The sequence below is a fragment of the Lepidochelys olivacea genome (assembly GCF_965140295.1).
Source record: "Lepidochelys olivacea isolate rLepOli2 genome assembly, chromosome: 1".
In the NCBI taxonomy this organism is placed as follows: domain Eukaryota; kingdom Metazoa; phylum Chordata; order Testudines; family Cheloniidae; genus Lepidochelys; species Lepidochelys olivacea.
This window is the reverse complement of record NC_140411.1, coordinates 236,311,224-236,330,371: the sequence shown is the minus strand read 5'-3', so window position 1 is coordinate 236,330,371 and position 19,148 is coordinate 236,311,224. Positions and strand designations below refer to the sequence as shown.

General features: G+C 42.2%; 1 protein-coding gene across 3 annotated transcripts in view; it reads left to right on the top strand.

Annotated features, from left to right (window-relative positions):
• Positions 1 to 19,148, top strand: part of SLCO1B3 (solute carrier organic anion transporter family member 1B3) — a 43,634-nt gene that overhangs the window by 15,977 nt on the left and 8,509 nt on the right. The window contains exons 8-12 of one of the 3 annotated variants that reach the window (XM_084622113.1): positions 6,460 to 6,490; positions 6,578 to 6,705; positions 8,477 to 8,641; positions 16,800 to 16,995; positions 17,744 to 17,906. In XM_084622113.1, the coding sequence (XP_084478239.1) occupies positions 6,460 to 6,490; positions 6,578 to 6,705; positions 8,477 to 8,641; positions 16,800 to 16,995; positions 17,744 to 17,906 (683 nt within the window). Of the gene's footprint in view, positions 1 to 6,459; positions 6,706 to 8,476; positions 8,642 to 16,799; positions 16,996 to 17,743; positions 17,907 to 19,148 lie in introns of all 3 variants that reach the window. The other 2 variants (XM_084622112.1, XM_084622114.1) reach the window with 2 other exon arrangements.

Below are 19,148 nucleotides of genomic sequence, written 5' to 3'. Positions count from 1 at the left end.
GCATTTGAAATGTAACACCCATTGGTGATCTTTAAATAGCCTAATATCTGAGCATATGCTTGCAGGGTGAGACTGTTTACAGTGCCCCCATACAGATATTTGCTTATTTTGCTTTTTAAGGCCCTGATCCCAACAAAATTTTGATCATATATGCCGTGGTCACTGGATTAACTACAGCTATAACTACTCCTGGTCTCCTAAAGTGCAATCTCTCAGGTGACAGGCCTCATTACCTCCACTTCTTTTTGAGATGGAATCATGCAACTCTCTCACTATGAGACCTGGCCTTCAGCTGTAGTCCCTTTTGGACGAACCGTGATTTCTTAGCAGGTTCAACTCGGGTTTTGGACCCTCGTACATACTTTCCTTTGGGAGCTTCAACAAGTGGTTATTACACTGACCAAGCAAGTTTCTTAAAGCAAAGCACTGTTGAGTCAGAACCAAGGCATTCAGAGAAACAGATCTTAAAACAATAGTCCATATACATCTATATCTTACCTAAGCTAAGCTAAGGCAGACCTGGCTTATCCCAGGCACCCCCACATTTGCTTTGCAAATTGAGATAAACTAAGAGACTCATCAATCCCTGTCTCTTACTGTCTCATCAAAGGCTGTCCTTCCATCAGTGACAAAGCTCTCTGTTTAGATTTCCTATGTGGATTTCCCCACCCTGTCAAAACACAGACACACACACACACATGGAATCACCAGCCAGACAGTGCCCTTACAAGGTAGAAGTAAAATCTAATAGGAATTGACAACTCTATTGTATGTGTGTACCAGCAGTAGGGCTTATTTGAAGCCATCATCTGCTCCTCAGCCCAGTGTTCCCAGCTCTTGCATGACTTAACTCTTCGGTAGTCACACAGCAAACAATAGATAAACAATCCAACAAATAGATGGACATATGATATTCATAAAAATACTACAGGCAGCTCCCACATTCTCCATAATACGGACTTAAGTATGTGACAAATCTCAAGGAAGCCAATGGGACTCCTCATGTGCTTAAAATTAAGCACATGATTAAGCATTTTGCTGGAAGGTCCTATAAGAAAAAAGGTTAGTAAAAAGTACTGTGTCCTAGCGGATCCATGGTGTGTGTGGGACTCTGCTTGAATCATAGAATATTAGGGTTGGAAGGGAACTCAGGAGGTCATCTAGTCCAACCTCCTGCTCAAAGCAGGACCAATCCCCAACTAAATCATCCCAGCCAGGGCTTTGTCAAGCCTGATCTTAAAAATCTCTAAGGAAGGAGACCTCCCTAGGTAACCCATTCCAGTGCTTCACCACCCTCCTAGTGAAAAAGTTTTTTCTAATATCCAACCTAAACCTCCCCCACTGCAACTTGATACCATTACTCCTTGTTCTGTCATCTGCTACCACTAAGAACAGTCTAGATCCATCCTCTTTGGAACCTCCTTTCAGGTAGTTGAAAGCAGCTATCAAATCCCTCCTCATTCTTCTTTTCTGCAGACTAAATAATCCCAGTTTACAGAGTCATTGAATCATAGACTTCAAGGTCAGAAGGGACCATTATGATCATCTAGTCTGACCTCCTGCACAACACAGGCCATGGAAAATCACCCACCAACTCCTGTAAGAAACCCCTAACCTATGTCGGACCTATTGAAGTCCTTAAATCATGGTTTAAAGACTTTGAGGTGCAGAGAATTATCCAGCAAGTGACCCGTGCCCCATGATGCAGAGGAAGGCGAAAAGCCCCCAGGGCCTCTGCCAATCTGCCCTGGAGGAAAATTCCTTCCCAACCCCAAATATGGTGATCAGCTAAACCTTGAGCATGTAGGCAAGATTTTCCAGCCAGACACCCAGGAAAGAATTCTCTGTAGTAACTCAGATCCCACCCCATCTCACATCCCATCACAGGCCATTGGGCATATCTACCGCTAATAGTTGAAGATCAATTAATTGCCAAAATTAGGCTATCCCATCATATCATCCCTTACAAAAATTATCAAGCTTAGTCTTGAAGCCAGATATGTCGTTTTCCCCTACTGCTTCCATTGGAAGGCTGTTCCAGAACTTCACTCCTCTGATGGTTAGAAACCTTTGTCTAATTTCAAGTCTAAACTTCCTGATGGCCAGTTTATATCCATTTGTTCTTGTGTCCACATTGGTACTGAGCTTAAATAATTCTTCTCCCTCCATGGTATTTATCCCTGATATATTTATAGAGAGCAATCATATCTCCCCTCAACCTTCTTTTTGTTAGGCTAAACAAGCCAAGCTCCTTGAGTCTTCTTTCATAAGACAAGTTTTCCATTCCTCGGATCATCCTAGTAGCCCTTCTCTGTATCTATTCTGGTTTGAATTCATCCTTCTTAAACATGGGAGACCACAACTGCACACAATGTTCCAGATGAGGTCTCACCAGTGCCTGGTATAACGGTATTAACACCTCCTTATCTCTACTGGAAATAACTCACCTGATGCATCCCAAGACCGCATTAGCTTTTTTCACGGCCATATCACATTGGCGGCTCACAGTCATCCTGTGAACAACCAGTATGCCGAGGTCCTTCTCCTCCTCTGTTACTTCCAGGTAATGCATTCCCAGTTTATAACAGAAACTCTTGTTATTAATCCCTAAATGCATGACTTTGCACTTCTCACTATTAAATTTCTTCCTATTACTAGTACTCCAGTTTACAAGGTCATCCAGATCTTCCTGTATGATATCCCGGTCCTTCTCTGTATTGGCAATACCTCCCAGCTTTGTGTCATCCGCAAATTTTATTAGCACATTCCCACTTTTTCTGCCAAGGTCAGTAATAAAAAGATTAAATAAGATTGGTCCCAAAACCGATCCCTGAGGAACTCCACTGGTAACCTCCCTCCAGCCTGACAGTTCACCTTTCAGTGTGACACGCTGTAGTCTCCCCTTTAACCAATTCCTTATCTACCTTTCAATTTTCATATCGACCCCCATCTTTTCCAATTTAGCTAATAAATCTCCATGGACCTGTATCAGATGCCTTACTGAAATCGAGGTAAATTAGATCTACTGCATTCCCTTTGTCTAAAAAATCTGTTACTTTCTCAAAGAAGGAGATCAGGTTGGTTTGGCACGATCTACTTTTTGTAAAGCCATGTTGTATTTTGTCCCAATTACCATTGACCTCAATGTCCTTAACTACTTTCTCCTTCAAAATTTTCTCCAAGACCTTGCATACTACAGATGTCAAACTAACAGGCTTGTAGTTACCAGATCGCTTTTTTTTCTTTCTTAAAAATAGGAACTATGTTAGCAATTCTCCAGTCATACAGTACAACCCCTGAGTTTACAGATTCATTAAAAATTTTTGCTAATGGGCTTGCAATTTCATGTGTCAGTTCCTTTAATATTCTTGGATGAAGATTAACCGGGCCCCCTGATGTCCCATTAAGCTGTTGGAGTTTGGCTTCTACCTCGGATGTGGTAATATCTACCTCCATATCCTCATTCCCATTTGTCATCCTACCATTATCCCTAAGCTCCTCATTAAAGACTGAGGCAAAGTATTTGTTTAGATATTTGATATAGTTCCCTCAGCCTCTCCTTATAAGTCATGTGCTCCAGCCCCCTAATCATTTTTATTGCCCTCCGCTGGACTCTTTCCAATTTTTCAACATCCTTCTTGTAGTGTGGGGCCCAAAACTGGACACAGTACTCCAGATGAGACCTCACCAATGTTGAATAGAGGGGAATGATCACATCCCTCGATCTGCTGGCAATGCTCCTACTTATAAAGCCCAAATTGCCGTTAGCCTTCCTGGCAACAAGGGCACACTGTTGACTCATATCCAGCTTCTCATCCACTGTAACCCCTAGGTCCTTTTCTGCAGAACTGCTGCCTAGCCGCTTGGTCCCTAGTATGTGGCAGTACGTGGGATTCTTCCATCCTAAGTGCAGGATTTTGCACTTGTCCTTGTTGAACCTCATCAGATTTCTTTTGGCCCAATCCTCTAATTTGTCTAGGTCCCCCTGTATCCTATCCCTAACCTCCAGCATATCTACCACTCCTCCCAGTTTAGTGTCATCTGCAAACTTGTTGAGGGTGCAATCCATGCCATCCTGCAGATCATTAATGAAGATATTGAACAAAACCGGCCCCAGGACTGACCGTTGGGGCACTCCACTTCATGCCAGCTACCAACTAGACATGGAGCCATTGATCACTACCCATTGAGCCCGATGATCAAGCCAGCTTTCTATCCACCTTATAGTCCATTTATCCAGCCCATACTTCTTTAACTTGCTGGCAAGAATACTGTGGGAGACCACATAAAAAGCTTTGCTAAAGTCAAGGAATAACATGTCCACTGCTTTCCCCTCATCCACAGACCCAGTTATCTCATCATAGAAGGCAATTAGGTTAGTCAGGCATGACTTGCCCTTGGTGAATCCATGCTGACTGTTCCCGATCACTTTCCTCTCCTCAAAGTGCTTCAGAATTGATTCTGTGAGGACCAACTAAACAAATACTTTGCCTCAGTCTTTAATGAGGCTAATGAGGAGCTTAGGGATAATGGTAGGATGACAAATGGGAATGAGGATATGAAGGTAGATATTACCACATCCAAGGTAGAAGCCAAACTTGAACAGCTTAATGGGACTAAATCGGGGGGCCCAGTTAATCTTCATCCAAGAATATTAAAGGAACTGACGCATGAAATTGCAAGCCCATTAGCAAAAATTTTTAATGAATCTGTAAACTCAGGAGTTGTACCGTATGATTGGAGAATTGCTAACATAGTTCCTATTTTTAAGAAAGGAAAAAAAAGTGATCCAGGTAACTACAGGCCTGTTAGTTTGACATCTGTAGTATGCAAGGTCACACTGAAAGGTGAACTGTCAGGCTGGAAGACGGTTACTAGTCCAGTTCCTCAAGGATCAGTTTGGGGACCAATCTTATTTAATCTTTTTATTACGGACCTTGGCACAAAAAGCAGGAATGTGCTAATAAAGTTTGTGGATGACACAAAGCTGGGAGGTATTGCCAACACAGAGAAGGACCGGGATATCATACAGAAAGATCTGGATGATCTTGTAAACTGGAGTAATAGGATGAAATTTAATAGTGAGAAGTGCAAGGTTATGCATTTAGGGATTAATAACAAGAATTTCTGTTATAAACTGGGAACGCATTACCTGGAAGTAACAGAGGAGGAGAAGGACCTCGGCATACTGGTTGTTCACAGGATGACTGTGAGCCGCCAATGTGATATGGCCGTGAAAAAAGCTAATGCGGTCTTGGGATGCATCAGGTGAGTTATTTCCAGTAGAGATAAGGAGGTGTTAGTACCGTTATACCAGGCACTGGTGAGACCTCATCTGGAACATTGTGTGCAGTTATGGTCTCCCATGTTTAAGAAGGATGAATTCAAACCAGAATAGATACAGAGAAGGGCTACTAGGATGATCCGAGGAATGGAAAACCTGTCTTATGAAAGAAGACTCAAGGAGCTTGGCTTGTTTAGCCTAACAAAAAGAAGGTTGAGGGGAGATATGATTGCTCTCTATAAATATATCAGGGATAAATACCATGGAGGGAGAAGAATTATTTAAGCTCAGTACCAATGTGGACACAAGAACAAATGGATATAAACTGGCCATCAGGAAGTTTAGACTTGAAATTAGACAAAGGTTTCTAACCATCAGAGGAGTGAAGTTCTGGAACAGCCTTCCAATGGAAGCAGTGGGGGAAAACGACATATCTGGCTTCAAGACTAAGCTTGATAATTTTTGTAAGGGATGATATGATGGGATAGCCTAATTTTGGCAATTAATTGATCTTCAACTATTAGCGGTAGATATGCCCAATGGCCTGTGATGGGATGTTAGATGGAGTGGGATCCGAGTTACTACAGAGAATTCTTTCCTGGGTGTCTGGCTGGTGAGTCTTGCCAACATGCTCAGGGTTTAGCTGATTGTCATATTTGGAGTCGGGAAGGAATTTTCCTCCAGGGCAGATTGGCAGAGGCTTTTTTGCCTTCCTCTGCAGCATGGGGCACGGGTCACTTGCTGGATAATTCTCTGCACCTCAAAGTCTTTAAACCACGATTTGAGGACTTCAATAGCTCAGACATAGGTTGGAGGTTTGTTACAGGAGTGGGCGGGTGATTTTCCATGGCCTGCGTTGTGCAGGAGGTCAGACTAGATGATCATAATGGTCCCTTCTGACCTTCTATGTAATTGTAAGTCTTAATTGTAAGTCTACAATTCTATGATTCTAAGTCAGCAAATGTGTGAAGGCAAGTGAAAAACAACACCAACCAAGATATTATATGACTGCTGATGCCCTGCTTGCTTTATGTTATCTTTCAATATATCTCACTAAATATTGAAAATACTGAGTTTCCTTCCAGTCTATAATGTGGATTTCCCAGCGACTATAGAGGATGGGGGGGGTCTTTTTCTTCATTAATAGAATTCTTTTTTGTCTCATTTTATTCTAGGTAGCATAACCATAACTCCAAAAGACTCCCGGTGGGTAGGTGCATGGTGGCTTGGTTTTATTATAGCTGGAATAATTAATCTCATTGCTGCCATACCATTCTGTTTCCTGCCGAAAAGTCTGAAAAAGCAGGAGGAAGAAAACAATGACAAAATTTCATCTGATCTCTCCAAAATTAAAGAAGACCAGAGCAAGCATCGTGAATCTGAAAATCATCAGCCAGTGAAGTGGTCAGTAACTTCAAAAGGCAAGTGTTTTATATATTCTGCTAAACTGGAAACCTACCAGTACAATGTAACACAGGAACACCCCAAGCCCACCCCACAAGGATTATTTGAAGTCATTGGGTTTCTGGGTGGTCATGAAGGTTGGCCTGCATTGAGTCAATTATGTAATTAGGTCTTACATTTAAAAGTTTGTACTAGAATCAAACTGGAACTAAGGAAAAATGAGTGACCAAAATTAACTAAAGTCTGTGTTAAAATTAGTGAGGGTTAAGCCTAAAAAAATCAGAAGGTTCTTTTCCCAGCAAGTCACAATTATTTCCATATTATTTTCATGATCATCACAGATGTAATGGAAAATGTTAAATGAATTGTCTGCAATGAAAAATACAGGAGGCCTGATTTTCCCTTCAGGGCTGAGCTGTGCTCAGTGCAGGAATGTGGGAGGGTAGAGGCAAGGAAAAAGATGACGTTGTGTCATCTTTACACTTCTCCTGTTCTGGTTCAGTTCTGCAGCCTTTTACTTTATTTAAAGTGAATTTAGTAATGTTGTATTAAACCATTGTGGATTTGGCTCTGGTGGCTAGAGTTGCATGTTCAACAGAGTGAACGTTACCTCTGCTACTTGCTTCAGATTTAGAGTGTCTAGGAACACGTAAAGACCAACCTTAGTGACCACACGCACATTCACACCTACAAGGTCTAGACTCTTTTACAAGTTTTGTTAAAGTTACAATTGAAGTTATGATTACCTAAGCATATAAAAAATTCTATGAAGACCTATTCATAAGTTAAAAATATCATTATACTCACACATCCTTAATGCTATTCTTAAGGTCTGATGGCTGCCTTGCCAATTGATCATCAGAAGAAGGATGGTTCCTGCTGGAGTTTCCCATAGGGAGCTCAGTTTTCCTAATCCAGGCACCCTCTTTTTATAATGTGATTCTGACTATACCCCGTTAGCATTTATGCACATAGTGCACCCTGCGGTTAGGGCATGTGTTAGAAAAATGTGACTACCGGATATCTTGTAAGCAAAAAATTACTCTGTTAATTTTTCACAGTCTCATCCATTGGTATATCTTTTCCTGTAATTTTGTGGGGGATAGGGTCATTCTTTGGTCACTTACCTATGTCAAGCATTTCTTAAGGCTATAGCCTAGTATGGCTAAGCTAAAATCTTACAGGCCTCAGCCTGTAGGCCTTGTGCTTCAGCCCTACTTACTTAGATACCTACTATGTAATTATCCTTTCTAACTACTGATCTATTTTATACTTCTACAATTTAACTCTATTTTGCATACAATGATTATATATGACATAACCTGTTAGTTAATTATAACATCACACAATAAATGAACAATAAACTAAAATCATTGGCTACAGTTCCCAATGCAAGACATGACACAAGGTACAGAGGAACCACGGAGAAATCACTTAGACCTGGATCCTACAGTGAGATTCATGTGAGCAGATAGTCCCTTTGGCCTGTGTGCTGCCCCATTGACTTCAGTTTCCCCAGGGGCCTTCTGTGTAGATCTCACTGGTGGACTGGGGCCTCAGTTGGTATGTCTCCACTGAAGTTTACCATTTCAGAGGATTTTACTGTAATATCACAGCCTATATTCTAATTGAGGACCAGATTCTGCCCTCAGATACTCACCTGAAATCCTACAGTGAGATAAGCACATAGGTGTCTGAGGGCAGAATTTGGCTCTGAATCTCATAGATTATTTACCAATAATTATGCCAAGCATTTTTTAAAATAAAATTGTATATTGTGTCTTTCAGATTTCTTTATCTCTCTGAAAAGAGTATTGAGTAATAGAATTTATGTAATGTTTTTGTGTTGTTCACTATTACAATTCAGTAGCTTTGTTGGTTTCTTGACTTACAAACCAAAATACATGGAACAGCAGTATGGTCAGTCAGCATCTAAGTCTAACTTTATAACAGGTGAGTGTTAAAGTGCTTGGAAAAGTGTTTTGATGTGCATTTTATTGAGCATGGTGAGTTTTGGGGGTTTTTTTGAAGGAAAAAAAAGAGACACCTTTTGTGAGGGAATTATACAAAGCCACCATAGAGCCTGATTCTGTGGTGGACAGTTAGGGTGACTGTAATGTGTCTCTTTTTGTTTCCTTTACATGAGCCAAAATTGTAATAGATGGCTTCCAGGATAAATTTACATGAAGCTTTGAATATATAGAATTGCTAAGGACTCTATTGTGGCTTTGTCATGAGCAACTTTGGAGCAGACACACCAGGTGGCAGATCGTGAGACATAACCTCAGAGTATTACAGGCTATGTCTATACTTGTGCGCATAGCGGAGCACTGGATTATGTTCATACCATGTTCATACTTGTGTGTGTTTCCCATATACACATACACAGGCATGCTGAGCTGGACACTAGTATAAAGCTGTGCACACATGTATACCTGTGTCCACACTCTAGCTGTAGGTACTTAATGTTAGCGCTTAATGTTTCAGGAACAGTGTTTCAGGATTGTGTGCATCACAGGGAGACACTCTAGGAACAGATTTGCTGTGTTTTGTTGGTATGGTCCCCTGCTTTCACACATTTGCCTATGGCACTTCCTGATCATGTTGCCCTTCAGTTATTCTCTACAAAACTAGGTGAAAAACATGGAGCAAATGGATGATTATCTGGTTCTGCTTCTGCTCCTTATTGCAGACCAATGGTTATGCAGTGGAGTATGCACTCTGTGAGACACGGGATGGAATTTGGACAGCATTTTCTGACACATGGAAGATGGCGGACTTTTAAGGTCAATGACAATTCATTCAGCTCACATGGTACAGCTATGATGAATGCCAGTGTTGTCATGGTAGTCTCTTTAGTTGACCGTAACTTCTGATGGATGAGAACTAGCACAGTGTGGTGAGATCATATTGTTTTGGAAACCTGGGATAACCAGTAGTGGCTTCAAAACTTCTGAATGAAGAAACACACCTTCATTGAGCTGTGTGAAGAGCTTCCAGCACCCTTCCAGCACACTACATTCAAGGAAGCCATACCGATTCAGAAGTGGGTTGTTGTTGCCCTCTGGAAGCTGTCAACACCAAACAGCTATAGGTCTGGGTTTGGAAAGTCCACTGTCAAGGTGGTTGTTGTGCAGATTTGTGAGGCAAATAATTTACCCATGGGTTGCCATAAGAAAAGTTCCAAAAATAATATATGAATTTCAGAGGATGCAGTTTCCGAACTGTGCAGGGACCATTAATGGCACTCATATCCAAATATTTTGCCCATCACAAGGGGCACAACTGAGTATGTGACCCAAAAAGGTTACCATTCAATTGTTCTGAAAGGCTTAGTAGACCACAGGGGCTTAGTAGACCACAGGAGGGTAGAGATAGTATTCAGAGGGCCCTAGACAAATTAGAGGATTGGCCCAGAAGAAATCTGATGAGGTTCAACAAGGACAAGTGCAGAGTCCTGCACTTAGGACGGAAGAATCCCATGCATCGCTACAGACTAGGGATCAAATGGCTAGGCAGCAGTTCTGCAGAAAAGGACATAGGGGTTACAGTGGATGAGAAGCTGGATATGAGTCAGCAGTGTGTCCTTGTTGCCAAGAAGGCCAATGGCATTTTGGGATGTATAAGTAGGGGCATTGCCAGCAGATCGAGGGACGTAATCGTTCCCCTCTATTCGACATTGGCAAGGTGTCATCTGGAGTACTGTGTCCAGTTTTGGGCCCCACACTACAAGAAGGATGTGGAAAAATTGGAAAACGTCCAGTGGAGGGCAACAAAAATGATTAGGGGACTGGAACACATGACTTATGAGGAGAGGCTGAGGGAACTGGGATTGTTTAGTCTGCAGAAGAGAAGAATGAGGGGGGATTTGATAGCTGCTTTCAACTACCTGAAAGGGGGTTCCAAAGAGAATGGATCTAGACTGTTCTCAGTGGTAGCAGATGATAGAACAAGGAGTAATGGTCTCAAGTTGCAGTGGGGGAGGTTTAGGTTGGATATTAGGAAAAACTTTTTCACTAGGAGGGTGGTGAAGCACTGGAATGCGTTACCTAGGGAGGTGGTGGAATCTCCTTCCTTAGAAGTTTTAAGATCAGGCTTGACAAAGCCCTGGCTGGGATGATTTAGTTGGGGATTGGTCCTGCTTTGAGCAGGGGGTTGGACTAGGTGACCTCCTGAGGTCCCTTCTAACCCTGATATTCTATGATTCATTAATACAAATGTGGGAAACACTGGAAAGGTTCATGATGCTGGGTGCTGAGGAGATCAAGATTGTACTTGAAGTGGGGGGAAACGGTTTTTATTTCCCAGAAATGTTCTGGTTCTATACAGTGTGTCTGTGTCAACTTTTATTGTGGCATACCTGCTTCTGCTTTGGCTCATGAAACTGTACCCAACATCAATGACCCTGGAAAACAGGAATTCAGTTTCAAGCTAAGTAGCTGCAGACTGGTAGTGGAGTGCACATTTGATAAACTGAAAGCTTGTTGGTGCTGCCTTTGCAGCTGTCTGGATGCCAATGTGGCAAACACTGTTCATATAATCATTGTCTGCTGCATACTTCATAACATTTGTGAGATAGAGGGGAGTGTTTCCATCCTGAGTGATCTCAGGACAAGTCTGATTTACAAACTCTGTACAGGCAGCTGGATTACACCCATGTTAACACTGGTCCTGGTTCCCAATGGGAGAGGAAAATCAGTGATGCCATATGTGCATATATCTTGGCACAGCAGAGAGGCAGAGGATGACACCTGCCTGTGCCAAGGGACATCTATTCATCCTGTATAGCTGCGGGATATGCACATGAGGAAACATTGGTACGTACTTATAGGGCTACACAGCTTTGTGAGAGTTTTGTTCCCCTGTAGCCAAAGGTCATTAGCCATTCATTCTTGTGACAATGCACACAGTAATGACAATTAACAGGGCACCGCTATTGGGTTATCACCTTGGTGCTGGGTTTCTGCTGTGGAGGGTGGCAACTGAGTTATTCTGAGCTCATTGAGCAATGTTTTTGTCTACACTGTTCACACTTCTTTAGAAACCTCGCTTATTTGGAGCACTTAAACTTTTTAAATTAGTTTATGACTGTTTGCTTTGATGGGGGAAAGTACTGCATTGTGCTTTTTGACTTTTTATTGTCAGCAGAGTTAAGTGCAACTAAGGACTGTTATAGAGCACTAGTCCCTGGTACAGTTGAAATTCTTAAAAATTTGGCAAGGCAGGAAGGGGGTATTTCTGTACAGGGTACTGCCATAGTTTGTTATTGCTGGCATGTTCCCTTTTTGTTTGTTACTATTCTTTGGTTTTGATTTTCAACATGTCTAATAAAGCCTTTAAAAGATTGATTGACCCCTTTTCTATGCTTTGGACATCTCCTAGGTTGAAAAATAGTAGTGGTTCCCTATCCCTTCTGTGTAATTGTGTGACTTAAAGTATTTTTGAACCTTGGGGGGATTCAAAACTATTGACACCAGATTTTTACACACCATTCCATTAAATGAAGTAGGAAGCTTGCGGCCCATTCAAGAATGAAAAAGCACCTTCAGTTCATCATTAGGAAGGAGGGCCAACACAAGTTAAACAAAACAAAAGATTTACTAAAAGTATGAAGTAGAAGGTTCAATGGGAAGATTTTGAAATCAGAACAATAACATATTGTTAGCAAAGTATCTGTTTACTATTGAGAACACGGCCCACAGTTTGTCTTTGCACCCATCTCCTTCCCCTCCTCATTAGAAGGGGTGAACGAAGTAGGACAATGACTTGTGGTGAGATCTGCGGATGTCTCTTGCAAAGGGTTTTGGAGGCTGGTGCACATTAGTGTTCTAGGACTACTGCAGGCTCAGTGTTCTCCTCCTACTCAGTTGAGGGAGTTATTGCAACAGGATCCTCCAGCTCAGCAGCACCTTGGTTGGCAGCCAGACACGGCGGCAGCAGCAGCAGATGGGATGATTGTGGGGTCTTGGCAGCAGGTGGATGCCCCACCCTTTCAGCCATCAAATGAGCCTCTCCATTAGAGAATGTTCCTGTTCCCTGTGGTGTGTCTCAATGTCCATGAACCAGTTCCTGCTGAAGAGACTGCTCCTCCAGTGCTCTGGGGAATTCAAATTGCTCTTGGTTTCTCCAGTTTATGAGGAGCTCCTCCAGAATCCTTCTCTGTCTGCCTTTGCTGTCCCTGAGATGCTGCTCCTACCCTCTTGGTGCCATGGTTTCACTCTTGGGAGCTGAAAGTCCTGCTAGTTCTCAAAGAGAAGGAGAGCATTATGTTTTTGGCCTTTATAATAAGCTGAGAAATCCCCCCACATAACATAACTTTGCTGTAAAGGCCCACAATTTTGTTACTTTTCAGCATTCCAGGAATGTAGCTGTCTCACTATCCTTGATTCTCAGAAACCTTTTGTGGTCCATGAGGAAGGAGCTGAGGCTAGTAATGATAAGAAAACCTTACTACTGTTTGTAGCAATATAAAATGTTCATAATGTTCAAACAGGAGTGTGGCGGTGGAGTAATTCCTTCCAGAAGCTATGTTATCAGTTTACAGTTTCTTCCCTTAAGACTAGCCAACATTTGGAGAATATGGTTGTTTTCAGAGTATTAAAACGGAAAAGAGAAGTGGCTTTCCAGTCCTGTGAAGGAGAGTATGCCAAAGAACTGTTTCTGCTAATGGTCACCCCCACTACTACATATTGCCTAATTAAGGGGCTTGGTCAGCTATAAAGGTGGACCAGGCAGACTTGCACTGCTGGTGAACCTGAAGAATCAACTGGAGTTTTTGCTTCAACAGAAATTTGCTGAAATGTGCTTACAGGATGGGGAGGGAATTTGGCTGGAAATGGATGAAATTCTGAGCTGGAATACAGAGGTTTAATGGAAAAGGAGATTGGAACCATGAACCATCCCAACACCTGATTTTGTGAGAAAATCCTGCCTCTATGTCTGTGTAGCAAAGGTGAAATGGAAAGGGAGAGAAAGGGACAATCTGTAACTTCATTAGGTTTCCTGAAGATACAGTTAAGCATCGCAACCTTTCACCTCAGATAACTGGAAAGGGAAACAGCACTACACTGTTTTTTCCAACTGCCAGACCAGTCCCTTCTGCCACCCTCACTAGCCCTGGCTCATGCAGCATAGCTCTGGGTGGTGATAGGGTGAAGACAGGGACTGTACAGACTTCGTAATCTTCCAAGGCAGAAAAGATCACTGCTACTAACTTTTTCTTCAACACCCAACTGTAAGTTTTCTACAACTGTGTGCCGGTCCCTTCCACATCCAGTCCTTCCTCCCCTGAAAAAAAAAAGACGCTTTAGAAGCCAAATGCATAATTGTGGTTCATCAGAAATCAATAAAGTTATTGATTTAGAACTCTGTCTTGTTTGAGGACCATTTCGGAGGTGGAGCAGAGAGGGGACTGGATGGAGGAAGGAAAGTTGAAGGTGTTTGGTAAGGGGATGAATCATGGCAGTGCCATGTCTTCAACACTGTAGTAATGCATGATCTATTATCCAGGGAAGAAAAATCAGTGCACAGTAGTTCAAAAGTCCTTGACATTAAAATAGGGAATTTAGCACCAGAGCAAGAGGGGATATTGCTAGGGAGTGTGGACATCCACTATAACTCACCAGCCTGGGGTTCTGGTTCCTGGCATGGCTTGGGGTCCTCCTCAGGTTCATAATGGAATGTTTCTTCAACCTGCTTCTCTGGGTAAAGATGCAGAATCACATGCTCCTCATCCTCTGGGTCTTTTGGGGCATCTTGTGTGGTCCCTGTTGCCTCCTTGCTCTGGCCCACATAATGTGCTGTTGGACAATGAGGCCTCAGGGTTGAGGAAGTGATCATGAGCCACTTCAGGCTCCGTGCTGGAGGTCCTTGAAAGCATGAGTCAAGCTCCTTGTAGAAAACGCATGTATGATAAGCCCTTCCAAACCTACTACTTCCTGTACAGGAGCCTCAAATGCTTCATGCATTCATAGCACTGAGCCAGACTCTGTGCAATTTCCTGGTAGAGGTGAATGTTCCTGCTGCTCTGGCTGAAATTAAGGAGGATGGTATGCTGTTTCCACACACTGATCAGCTCCACGGGCCAAGTGACTGCCTTGTTGAGGTATCATTTGAAAACTCATACAGTAGAACATCAGAGTTACGAACACCTCAGGAATAGAGGTTGTGCATAATTCTGGTATGTTCATAACTCTGAACAAAACATTATGGTTGCTCTTTCAAAAGCTTACAGTTGAATATAGCTTTGAAACTTTACTATGCAGAAGAAAAATGCTGCTTTAAACCATCTTAATTTCAATGAAACAAATACAGAAACAGTTTCCTTACCTTGTCAAATCTTTTTTTAAACTTTCCTTTTGTTTTTTTAGTAGTTTATGTTTAACACAGTACTGTACTGTATTTACTTTTTTCTTTTTTGTCTCTGCTGCTGCCTGATTGCATACTTCTGGTTTCCAAATGAGGTGTGTGGTTGACTGGTCGGTTCGTAACTCTGCAGTTCTATTGTAATTTGCTGATCATTATTGTCCTGGTTAAATATGTGTGGCACCATTGTATGTAAAGTTATCAGATTCTACTGTGTGATGGTACTAAGACAAATTCCAAATTTTGAGAGCAGTCACAAAGCAGTTTTCCAGAGACAAAAGGCTAGCCAACACCCCAGCCAAGCGTCATCAAAATCAAATGACCCATCACTTGGTTAAGTGGCGATTCTTTGGGTGGAAAAAGAATGTGGGGGGGAAATCTACATTTTTACAAAGAAACAGCTGAGCGGTCCCATCCACGCAGACTTTCTGTTTCCTAAACCTCAGCTGGAGGTGATTCTCAAAGAAGTGAAAAACATATAAGAAGGGGGAGCAAATGCCCCAAAACATCTTTCTCTACCTTCATCTCTACTCATGGCATCAACAACACTTGAAGAACAAAGGAAGCATCACTGGACTGGGGAGGGACCCTGACTGAAAGGAATTCAGTCAGTAAGACTGCTGTGAGAGAGACCTTTGCTTGAATTCATCTAAACCATTGTATTTGGACTGAAGTGTTTGGGAAACTCTATTTGGGATAACAGGATTTGTCCTTGGGGGAAGAGGTGGAGTGGGGGCAGGGTCTGAGCTGGAATGGGGGATTGGGCACTCCCAGGGAAATGAGGAAGCTGGCACCTGTGGTCCAGATAATACCCTGGGTAATGTCACACACCCGTAAAGACTGCAACAGACAACTGTTCTGCCGGGGGCAGTGCAGCACACTACTACCAGTGCACAAGGTGACAGGGACCTAGGTTTTGTAAGGATCAGGAAGAAAAGGATTCAGTGCATTGTGGAACTAGAACTGAAGGAGTATTGAAACTTGAAACCTGGTAGATGCTCCTCATTTCCATTCACACTGCAAACTGGCACAGCTATGGGGCTGTTCCACAGCTAAGGTGTGTACTTGCTCACACCCTCAGGCATGCTAGCTTACGTGCCCTCTGCTCACCTTGAGACACATGCTTCTGGGGTTTAAGTGTGGACATTGCGGGGGTTATGTCACAAGCCTGCACATGGACATATATATAGTTGCTAGTGTAGATGTCTGTCACTGTCTGCCTCCTGGTGTCCCCACTGCCTTGATTGGGTGGTACTCCACATTGGGCCTCTGCATGGTGCAGTGCATGTCACCCAACATGCTGGTGCAACTATTCTGGCTGATATTTTGGAGGGGGCAAAGCCAATGCTCCTTCCAGTGGGAGGGAAAAATCTAGCTGTTCTCCAGATCCAATTTCCTCTTCATTGCTGCAACCTATGGTACAGGTAGTCAACACAAGGGCATAAGGAGGTGCCTTATGCTCCCTTACCCTCTCATGGTGCTGCATGAGTTGGGTCAGAGTTTGGTCCTTAATTACATAGATCTAGATGTAATTTTCACAGGTTCATTGGCAAACGTATTAGGGAAGATTTTTGGACCCTTGAAATGTCGTCGTGTTTTGAGACATATGAAATAAATGGATGAATTTTTTCAGGCAGTATGTTATGAAAATTTTCACCAATTTCAATCAGCTCATGTGTTAAATCAGTTTTGTGTGACAGAATGTGACTACACCTCTCCAGTATCCCTCCTTTCTCTTTTATTACAGGAGTAACTGCTTTACCCGCTGTAAGCATTGGGATTTTCTTAGGAGGGCTGATAATGAAGAAATACAAAATGGGCATGATTGGAGCTACAAAATTTGGATTTGGGATGTCACTGATGGCTTTTCTCATAACCCTCTCACACTTTTTTGTGGGCTGTGAGAACCATGTAGTGGCGGGATTGACAGTATCTTATGATGGGTATGTATACATCTTATGTAAGATACAGCACATTTCCTTTCTCTGGTAGCAGAGAAGCATTACAAATAGCATGATGTTTTGTCATGATTGAATACAAACACACCATTTTAGTACTTAGTGTATCTTCCACAAATATTGAAGCATTATACCATTAGAAAATGTCAGATTCTAAGTTTGTATAAATTGTAATGGAGCTAGATTAATTTACACCAGATGAGAATGTAGCCCTCTTTTTATACTGATATACTTTGTTTGCAAGTTACATACTGCTACTTTTTGGGGAGGCTTCATAATTACATCAGTTTGGGGTATGGATCTGAATTGAATAACTGTGTCAGTGTGATTCATGTATAAAATGAATAACAGTTTTAGGGTGTGGTTTTAGGCAGCTAGAATGGTGGGACTGGACACCGATAGTGTCAAGAATTTCACTGTGTGTTAGAACTAAAGGTCTGGTTTTTCTGGGCTATAATGGGCAGAAATCCCTTTCTTTGTCATAGAATTTTTCATAACCCAGTAGTCATCTGTATTTCAATGTGTGTGAGATGGAAGCTGAGGCCATAGGATCACTGTTACAAGAATAGGAACAATTTAACCTTGTTTACCAGGAATATTAGTTTAGTTCTATAATAATGAGGATATCAAGTAGGAGTGAAAGACAAATTTGCTATATTGTCCTTTAATGTTTAATTGAATGATGCATTTTGTAATAAAACAATGTTGTGCCTTTGTAAATTTACCTCATAAGCAAACCAGTTGCACAACATGAAACTGCCTTATTTTCTGTCTGCAACTCTGACTGCAAATGTGCCACGAACCAATGGGATCCTGTCTGTGGAGACAATGGAATCACGTATATGTCAGCTTGTCTTGCTGGATGCAAGGCTTCGACAGGACATGGGAAGAACACAGTAAGAGACTTACCCAGTTTTTTCCTATCTTTTTTGCTTAAGAACATTGGTGTATTAGTGATGTATATTTAGAAAAGATCAAATCAATTACAGAGCAAGAGGAACTGTCATGTATTTGTGAGGATCACTGAGAACCACAAACTTCCAGAGCTCGATGCTTGAGTCTCTGCAGCTTGAGCAAAAGAGCCAGGCTCTGTATCTGGGGGCTGTAACAAACTCATATTGGGCACTGAGGGAACACACAACATGCACTGATGAGTGTTACACATTGCCTAAAGGCAGACCTCCATTTGTTTGCCTTTTGTAAATCAGGTCTTGGCTACATTGAGGTTTTTAGCCACCAGTGTAACTACACTTAGGTAAAAAGAAAAGGAGTACTTGTGGCACCTTAGAGACTAACCAATTTATTTGAGCATAAGCTTTCAGGAGCTACAGCTCACTTCATCGGATGCATTCAGTGGAAAATACAGAAGATGTTCTTATACATACAAACCATGAAAAAATGGGTGTTTACCACTACAAAGGTTTTGTCTCCCCCCACCCCACTCTCCTGCTGGTAATAGCTTATCTTAAGTGATCACTCTCCTTACAATGTTTATGATAATCAAGGTGGGCCATTTCCAGCACAAATCCAGGGTTTATCAAGAACATCTGAGGAACGAGGGCGGAGGGGTAGGAAAAAACAAGGGGAAATAGGTTACCTTGCATAATGACTTAGCCACTCCCAGTCTCTATTCAAGCCTAAGTTAATTGTATCCAATTTGCAAATGAATTCCAATTCAGCAGTCTCTCGCTGGAGTCTGGTGTTGAAGTTTTTCTGTTGTAATATCGCAACTTTCATGTCTGTAATCGCGTGACCAGAGAGATTGAAGTGTTCTCCGACTGGTTTATGAATGTTATAATTCTTGACATCTGATTTGTGTCCATTTATTCTTTTACGTAGAGACTGTCCAGTTTGACCAATGTACATGGCAGAGGGGCATTGCTGGCACATGATGGCATATATCACATTGGTAGATGTGCACATGAACGAGCCTCTGATAGTGTGACTGATTTTATTAGGCCCTGTGATGGTGTCCCCTGAATAGATATGTGGGCACAGTTGGCAACAGGCTTTGTTGCAAGGATAGGTTCCTGGGTTAGTGGTTCTGTTGTGTGGTATGTGGTTGCTGGTGAGTATTCGCTTCAGGTTGGGGGGCTGTCTGTAGGCAAGGACTGGCCTGTCTCCCAAGATTTGTGAGA